Consider the following 9,370-nt stretch of genomic DNA (forward strand, 5'->3'; position numbering starts at 1 on the left):
ATCTCATGCTCAGGTGATGTTACAAACTCCGCCGCTGTAGATTCTCCCGGTTTGTCCAAATGAAAGCATCACAGACCGCTTCACTGACCTCACCACACAGGAATTCTGGGTATTGAAGTTCAAAATTTTTTCAAAGAGTTGCCTGTCGCAGCCATTTGCAAAGTTTCCAAGATTATTTTCAATATGCAATAGGCGTTACGCTTAAAAAAAGAAGGTGGTGTTGTTATTATTAGAGTCCTCCTTGAGTTCCAGGTGTGGTCGATGCCAGCGGGGCGAGCGTCAGCCTGCAGCTTCCTGTCTGGACCGGTCTCAGTTACTCCTCCTCTGTAAAAATAGCAGAACTTGATCCCACAAAGGTCCCAGATGGATTCAGAGGGGGGGAGAGGGCTGCAGCTGGGTTCAGACAGACAGGACACCTCAGAGGAATATCATGTGGCGATCCCGATCCCGATGAGTCGCATAGCGAAGCAGCAGCTTCAGCGGTCTAATGGACGGAGAAGCGAGATCGTGAATGGAATGTCACAGGATCGAATCCCCGGATTGTCTGGTGATATCTGAGCAGGAGGAGTGACAGAGACACAATCCCCCACCCCCACCCCCTTCCCCTCCCCTCCCTCAACAGATACTGTACCACGAGGTGTCCATGAGCAAGGCACTAAACCCCCAAATTCTGTTGCATGTTTATAAAGCACTTAATGGTTTAAGACCAAAATACATTTCTGATCTCCTTCAGTGTTATGAACCCGCCAGACCCCTCAGGTCTTCAGGTGCTGGTCTGCTAACTGTTCCAGGGTCAGAACAAAGCATGGAGAAGCAGCTTTTAGTTTTTATGCTCCTCATGCCCGGAACAAACTTCCAGAACTGATCTGAGGTCTGCCTCCACTTTACAATCTTTTAAATCAATCTTTGAAATAAAATGTTTCTGTTCGCCAGGGCTTTTTAAGAAATCTAGGGCAAACACTCATCTGCACTGTAATATTTATTTACTTATATCTTTTTTATTTTCTTTTAAATGTGATTTTAATGCACTTTTCACTTTTCTAATCCTCTTGCACTGTATTTTTTATCTTTCTATTTCACTTGATTTGAACTGCACTAGTTTACTTTTTAAGTCTTTTATCTTGTGGATCTCTTGTCTGTACTTTTGCACTTTTTAATTGTACATTTTTTACCTTTACTGTATTTTTTATTACTCTGTAAAGCACTTTGAATTGCCTCAGTGTATGAAATGTGCTATACAAATAAAGCTGCCTTGCCTTGCCTTGCCCAACCAAACATAGAATATTACCATCAAACCCTGGAATTATAACCATGCAGAAGATACCCAGTAATCAATAGAACTTTGCAATACAGAAGCAAAATAGCAGCAATAAACACTCAACATAAGAAAAATAAGCACAAACAACATAAAAGTAATAATTGTATCAGATCAGCAATAAGAAAGAATTTGAGCTCAGTTCCTTTTAGTTTAGTAAAACAAGGAAGTAACCAAGCCAATCACAATTCAATCCGACACAGTTCTGTCAGAGTTCAGTTCTCTTCAGCAACAACAAAGATAATCTCCACAGAAACCTGCCAATGTTCAGTGTGAAAAGAAGTGAGTCAGTGAATCAGCCAGTAGCTCCTCACAGTTACTGCTGTCAGTCAGATGTTCCTGGGTAAATAAAGGTAAACTCAGTGTTTCTGATCCTCTAACAGAATGTGTTTCCTCTCTGCAGGGCGAGACGGAGGTTCCTTCGGTGGCCGTCACCAAGTCTCCCAGAGGCCCGGGGCTGGAGGGGCTGGAGGTGGAGCCCGACGCCTACGACGTCCCGGCCGACCTGTCCTCCGACGAGGAGTACCTGACCGTGGAGGAGGCCGACTCCTCCCGCGCCGCCCGCCTGAAGAAGTCGGTCATGAAGGGCACGGAGTCCATCAAGGCCGCCTTCTCCAAGGAGAACATGCACAAGACCAAGGACAACCTGGGCACCAAGTTCCACAACCTGGGCGAGAAGGTGGTGCCGCCCGAGAGGAGGGAGAAGATGCACCAGGCCGGCGAGCGGCTCAAGCAGTCCGGCGAGCGTCTGAAGGAGAACATCGCCAAGAAAGCTCCCACCAAGGAGTCGTTCCGCATCAAGCTGAAGAAGGAGCGGACCGTCGCCGAGGGCCAGGAGGGCGCCGAGGGCGCCGGCGAGGACGAGGACGCGGTGGCGCCGGCCAAGGGGAGGAAGAGCCCGGGCGTCGCCTACACCGAGGTCGTCACGGAAACCAAGAGGGAGGGCCCCGTGGAGGAGGCCGGCGCCACCCGGATAGGAGAGGATGACGGGAAGGAGGAGGATTACACCAGGAAGTAGGTCCGCCGCGGTGTGGCTGCCACGCAGCGAGTGACCTGAGGAGGGGGCGGGACTTTGGAGGAGAGCTTGGAGTGCCCAGGGAAAAGAGAGAAGGTCTGTGATTGGTCAACATCTGTGATGGACATTTCTAGTTGTTCGAATGTGTTAAAACGTAAGAAGTTCTTGTGTTGGGTGTTGGTGCTGATCTGCCTCTTCAGACAGTGTGAACTGGTAATATACTAAATCTATTTTAGGGTGAGGAGTCAAGGTCCTGAAGGGTTAGGGTCAAACATTATCTGTAGCAAATTTTCAACAATTAAACCATTTAACCCACTTGAGTTGGTTCATATTCAGAGATGAAAGTCAGAATTTTAACTTTTTCCATGGAGCCATGCACTAAGAAGAATTCGGGTCTAGGATTTTAGGGAAAAGTTCTTAAACTGACACTGAAAACTCATCAAGATCAGCTCGTGCGGTTATGGGGTTTTCTGTTAGATCAAAACGATGACTAATTCATAAGCCAGAACTACAGAAGCGGGTTGTGTTGTGTTAGTGCCCGGGGTAAAAGACCTGGTGAGGTTTGGGTTTATTTGCACCAGATGGCTGAAGGGAAAAGAAAGATGGCAAAAGGCGGAGGAAACTTTCAAAGGGATGATGAATGTCGAAGAGAAGTTCGTGTATTAATCTTAGATCTGAATGTATAATGTTGTACATATCACCTAAACCTGGAACGTGAAATTGGTCAGCGCAGGCCTCAGCTGGTCTCTGAGCAGTCTGGTAAGAAAAGAATAAACATTATACTGTAACATGGATCCATGTCAGACTGGCTTCTGAACGCTAAACAGATCCAACGAGTTGCGACCACTGGAGAGGAGTCAGAGCTAAAGGAAGCTTTTAAAGTGCGGTGCTTGAAGGCGTCTTCAGTAATAGGATAGATGAAAATTAAAGCTGCACTTGGCAATTCTGCATGTCGGCGGCCCCGAATGGCAGAGGTGGGGACTCGAGTCACATGACTTGGACTTGAGTCAGACTCGGGTCAAAATTTTGATTGCTTGAGACTTAACTTGATGCATGAAGACAAGACTTGGGACTTGACTCTGACTTGTACTTTGACGACTTGAAAAGGTTTCTAAAGTCTTGACTTGAGATCTTGTGTTTGTGTAAATGACTTAGATTGAAAGTGATGAGATTTGTTCCAGCAGACGACTGAATTTAAATTCTGTTTTCTGAATTTGTATGGAATGATTGAATTTAGTGAAGTTGAAACTGATTGTAGAAATCAAACTCATGATGCTCTTACCAAGTTTTTATCCTATTAAAACCATATTGCATTGAAAAGTCCTAGATATTTAGTTTTCTTTAAGATATTAAATTGATACTGGACTCTTGATTTGTTCTGACTTGACTTGCTGTTCTACATTTAGACTTGAGACTTGACTTTAATGACATGGACTTGACTTGGTAATCTACATTTAGACTTGGGACTTGACTTGAGAGTTGTGCCTCCAGACTTGAGACTGACTTGGGACTCGAGCAGAGTTGACTTGGACACACCTCTGCCAAATGGCAGTGAGAAGTAACTTAAGGACTTCAATACCCAGGAATCCTGTGAAGTGTCCAGACACGACATCAGAATTTAATTTCAGCTGATAAAACCTTTGGCTGGGTATACCTTTGGATAAAACTCTTGCCAGGTGCAGCTTTTAGTTTGACTGAGCATGGTTAACAGCACATACCTAGTGGTAAAACGAAGAAAAACATAGGATTTGCATGAACTTTGTAGAAACCCCAATCCCTTATAAATAAGAATAATGTTGCCAAAGTAGTTCAAGTGGTGACGCAAAGCTTATCTCACACGTTTGTGCTGCTATTGTGATATTATAGAGGTTAGATTGACTCACCTTACTCTTTTGAACGTGACTGTAGTGGATTTGAGGCTTTGCTGTCGGCTGCATCGAAGCTTTTTTGAACGCTGCTAGTTTTCTGCGTATGAATGTATTTGCAATTCGCTGCTTAATATTTATAGTTTCTTTTGAAGTTCAGTTGGACACAGCGTACAGAATGTATATTACTGTAAAAGATAAGTTATGTTATGTTAATCTCATTTAGAGTTTTGGACACAATAGCAGCCTCAATCAACAAATACTTTAAATGTGTATGCAGAAGCTTTGCTCACATAGTGCTGTAATTAGGGAAGGGACGATATTCTTATCTTCGATTCGATACGCGATCTGAGGTTCAGGATTCAATACAACCAGGATACGATGTGATCAATAAAAGTTCAGTGACAACAAACTCTGACTGTGCAGAATTCTGTTTATTTCTGAGACTCAAATCTTTCCAGCGATGCCATTGGCTGCTAGAATGTAAACAACAATTTGAAAATGTCATTACAAAGTGACAATAATATAATTTGGATGGAGAGCTTGTGAAACTGTGATGGTCAAGAGTCTCATTAGTGATTACTACAGCAGAATAACATGGAGCTGATATCACCATTCATTTTTCTGCGATATATATTGAATTTTGACATATTGTCCCATCCCTAACTGTCATTATACATTAGTTTAGGGTCTTATTCTGAAATAAAAAAACCATAGAATGTATATTTAAAATAGTACATTTATGTTCCTGCATTGCGATGAGTGACAGATGACAGACGAAGGTATTGATGATGAAGTGAATTACACTGATAGCAATTGCTGTGAGCTGTTGCCCTGCAAAGCACTAATAGTTACAGTTAACCTTTTTTTAAAGCAAGTAGCATCTCCTGCATACATTACACCTTAAAATAGCTTTTTTTTTTGTTTTTCATTTTTGATTATCGATCAGTTCAGTTTCCATATTGTGTTTTGTTGTCATTTTTATGATCATCTCCAGTCCAATGTTAACGCTTTATAATGAAAAACAGTGTTGGATTTATGATCTGTGTTATTTTGGCATGTATAAGCAGCATCAGATATTAATCATTTGTTTTGTTTTTGTATAAATAAAGGTCTCCTGAAACCTGCATTACTAAACCTGTATTCTTTTTATTAACTCTTCAACATGTGATTTTGAAAGCAACGCCTCAGGGAACAGATAACAGGAGGAGAGCAGAATAATCATTTCATTTTTATCAGAATAATCATCAATTTTATCTCGATGAAAACGCAAAAGTACAATTTTGGTGTTATCTTTCCCTTTCTTAGTTTGAATTAAAAGTATACGAGAATATTTGTGTCCCTTATGAAAAGGAACTACCATAATGGAACAACTCATTTCAGAAGGATTAGAGGGATCTAGAAGGATTTGCCGTACAAACATCAAAGCAAACGTTTTAAGTATCATGCAATTACTATAGGTCAAAAAATTATACTGCGAAAAATGTGACAGTAATACCAGAAGACAACAAAACATAAAGGACAGCATTGAGTACCATAGACACACTATAAAACACTATAGGAATATTATATGAATATTATAGCAGCCTGATGGGATATGAAACTACTATAAAGTGCATTAAGGCAACTTTAAATTCATTGCTGAGTACTATAGACACTGTAAGCCCCTGTAGGAATATTATAGAGATACTATAGGAGATTAAAAAAATACTATAAAGTACAATAGAGTCACTAGAGACTCACTTTTGAGTAGAATAGACACTGTGAATCCCTAAAGGAATGTTATAGGCCTAGTGATTTTTCATTAGGGATGACTCTTTGGCCCTTGGTTATTTTTTTGGTAGATATGTGGTTTTAGCGTTAAAGGGATAGCCAACTAAAATATGCAATTTCTCATTCAAATGTTTTTTTTTAGTCATAGTTGGGTGTGAAAAAACAACAAGAAACTGTGAGAATCTGAAGTCGTTTCTCCGCCGATCAGCTGATTTCGGAGTCGACCTCAACACGCCTCTCTCTCTCTCTCTCTCTCTCTCTCTCTCTCTCTCTCTCTCTCTCTCTCTCTCTCTCTCTCTCTCCAGTGTAGAGTGAAGCTCGCTCGCCCAGCAGCTCTCTGAACTGTTTCACTATAGATCATACAGCAGCCAAAAGCTCCATTTTATTACAGTTATTTTTTTTTGCACCCAAATGTTTATTAAAATGAAAACACACAATTTACAACCAAAAGCTTGACTTGTTTGAGTTTAACAACAATAACAGAGGTACATACTTGAAAAATAATAAATAATTAGAATAAAATAAAATAATCAATTTATAACAAATGCAATGATATTATAATTTACATACATAAAATCCACAAGGAACCAAATGCAAAAGGTAAACAATAAGTAATAATACAACACAAGAGAAGAGAAGAGAGCTTTATTACAGTTATTGAATGTGAGGAACGTTCAGATGTTGGTGAATGATGAACACAGAACTCAGGAAAGAGACTAAAGAAGAAAACTGACAGTTAACTGGGCTGACCGTCCCTCTAAGATCTCAACTGTGTGTGAAGTGTGGAGACAGAGACTCGGACGGGTCTTCCCTCCCCTCGGCCGATTCTCATCTACGGCTCAAATTAAATCACTAACTCGACGAAAGGCCCCCGGGGGAAAAACACGATCGGTCAGCTGAGTCAGCGCTGTCCCGGAGATTCACTCCTCCGCCTGCGTCCGCGGCACAAATGAAACGCCAATCATCCCCCCCGGCTCCGGAGGGGGATTTACAGCGCGAGGCCCGTCTGCGTGGCCGGAGGTCGAGCCGCAGTTTGTCAAGTGTGGATCCATCGGTCCTGAGGCCAACGCCGGGCCCATCGCGGGCTGCGGCGGAAACCTCGTAAAGATGAAATATGATTAAAGCGGCTCGGTAGTCAGACTCAGGATAGAGTTACTTTATCTGCCAAGAACAACAGACACACAGGCATGAGAGACTGGAACAGAGAAATATCGACACCCAGGACTAAACCTGTCAAACCGAATGTAACAAAGTACATTTATTCTCATTGCTGTATTTGAGTAACCTTTTTACCTCCGCCAAGGAGGTTATGTTTTCGGTGCCGTTTGTTTGTTTGTTTGTTAGCAGGATTATGGAAAAACTACTGGCCCGATTTTCACTAAACTTGGTGGAAGGGTGTAGCATGGGCCAAGATAGAACCCATTAAATTTTTTTCAGCAGATCCGGATCTGACTCATGATCAAGCAATAATAGCACAAACCTTGGTGGAGGTCTGCGCTCTCCGAGTGCCCTTCTAGTTATGTATGTTTACGGTTTTGAGTATTTTACAAGTCAGTAGGCTAATTGTACTTTTTGTTTAACAAATGTACTATTTGTTATGTTTTGACTGAAGAATTGTGCTTCATTGTGTTTTAAATCCCATCCATTACAGAGTAAATAAGTCAGTAAAAGTTTATTTATAGTACATTTCCTTCACAGGGAAACTTCAATTTACAATTTCCCATTTCCCATTTGGCAGACGCTTTTATCCAAAGCGACGTACACATGAGATTTTAATACAACACAAGCAAGGATCTAGTCAGGAGAGAACAACGAGAGTAAGAGCCATAAAGCTAAGTTCAGGTCCAACAGGACAGAGGTGCTATGAGGCAGATAAAGAGTTTTTTTTTTTTTTTGGATTACACAGTCCATCAGGTGAGAAGGTGTTCACTAAAGAGCTGGGTCTTTAGCCTTTTCTTAAAGATTGAGAGGGACTCTGCGGATCGAATGGAGTTTGGTAACTCGTTCCACCACCGAGGAACCACAGAAGAAGAAGAGTCTGGCTAGAGACTTAGGGCCTTGTTGTGGCGGCAGCACCAGGCGCCGCTCCTTGGCAGAGCGTAGCGGGCGGGAGGGAGCGTAGACCCGAATGAGGGAGTTCAGGTAGGTCGGAGCCGTTTTGGTTGCTGCTTTGTAGGCGAGCATCAAGGACTTCAAATTGATGCGGGCGGCGACTGGGAGCCAGTGGATCAGCGGAGTGACATGTGCCGTTTTGGGCTGAAGACCAGACGCACCGCCGCGCTCTGGATCATCTGCAGAGGTTTGAGCGAACATGCCGGGAGCCCTGCTTCACATAAAAGCAAAACGTAAACAAGGAAAACGGTACAAATTGTACAAATACACACAAATACGTATACATTCACAACAAAAAGAGTACAGGTTTTGCAGGCTCTCCGTAGGCACTGCATCAGAAACTGGTCAATGGGAAACTGCATTTGCATCAAACTTTGTGTGTGATGTCATCATCATGACGCACGATCCTGCCGTCTGAACTGATAACCAGCACATTTTTATTTAAAAACTCTGACAAAATGAGGTATGGTAGGAATATTATTTGAAAAATTTCAGTTTTGTTTGACATCACACTGGGATGAACATTACTACTGATTATTTAACAGGTGATTTTGCATATTTGAGTCATACTGTGATATCGGAAAAAAAAAAACCCTCATGATTATTGTTATTCATTATATTGATTTCAGCCATATCTCTCAGCTCTAAGCTATACTGAAAGAGAAATGAAATACGAGGATTAGAGACATTATTAGAGATGCAAGTGTCCAAATTATTATCCATTATGAATCGTGCAGTGTACTGTGATCATGTCCATCTGATATATAATAATCAGTTAATGACCACATCAAACCTCCACACAGGTATCAAAACCAAACATCACAGTATGATACAATACGGCCAACTAAAGCAGGGCACAGTATACTCTGCAGAGTGATGGACTATATTCTATAGTTTATCGGCACAAATAAGACACGGATAGGTCAAATAGCAAAACAGCCTATAAACACACAAATGTATGAGCATTAAATCTAAAACAGCACGGCAGGCTGCCTACAAGGGATCCAGTCCTCATCAACAACAGTTAAAGTTACCCATCACATGCAGATGAGCACAATAATTTCTCGCTACAATTAAGACATGAATACGAGGGCCACGTATCAACAAACCAGCCTATAACAACACACACATGCATGAGCACTGTAAATACCAAGTGATGAATCACCCTCATGCATGAATCATACATCAATAAAAGCCTAATTTTACGCATGATCCATGATGATGAAGATACAGAAAAATAGAAATGCATGGCAAAAATAGCATATTGTCAATATTTTAGAGACCCCCCAA

The 9,370-nt window shown here is 41.8% G+C and overlaps 1 protein-coding gene across 1 annotated transcript; it reads left to right on the forward strand.

Annotated features, from left to right (window-relative positions):
- Positions 1-363: 363 nt before the first annotated feature.
- On the forward strand, positions 364-3,648 carry LOC139656179 (caveolae-associated protein 4a-like). The gene is made up of 3 exons (XM_071533683.1): positions 364-507; positions 623-652; positions 1,719-3,648. The coding sequence occupies exons 1-3, from the start codon at positions 364-366 to the stop codon at positions 2,331-2,333; spliced, it is 789 nt and encodes a 262-aa protein (XP_071389784.1). The 3' UTR covers positions 2,334-3,648.
- The last annotated feature ends 5,722 nt before the right edge of the window (positions 3,649-9,370 follow it).

This window comes from Centroberyx affinis, unplaced genomic scaffold (genome assembly GCF_046629955.1).
Source record: "Centroberyx affinis isolate AG114_WGS23_722 - 3 ecotype Tasmania unplaced genomic scaffold, CSIRO-AGI_Caff_v1 ptg002405l_1, whole genome shotgun sequence".
Taxonomy (NCBI): domain Eukaryota; kingdom Metazoa; phylum Chordata; class Actinopteri; order Beryciformes; family Berycidae; genus Centroberyx; species Centroberyx affinis.

What these genes read in the sequence shown, in the direction of transcription:
- LOC139656179 (XM_071533683.1), top strand. Translation starts at nt 364, where the DNA reads ATGGATTCAGAGGGGGGGAGAGGGCTGCAGCTGGGTTCAGACAGACAG. An exon ending in ATGGACGGAGAAGCGAGATC is followed by an intron (nt 508 to 622) that starts GTGAATGGAATG and finishes CTCCCTCAACAG; the next exon opens with ATACTGTACCACGAGGTGTC. An exon ending in ACGAGGTGTCCATGAGCAAG is followed by an intron (nt 653 to 1,718) that starts GCACTAAACCCC and finishes TCCTCTCTGCAG; the next exon opens with GGCGAGACGGAGGTTCCTTC.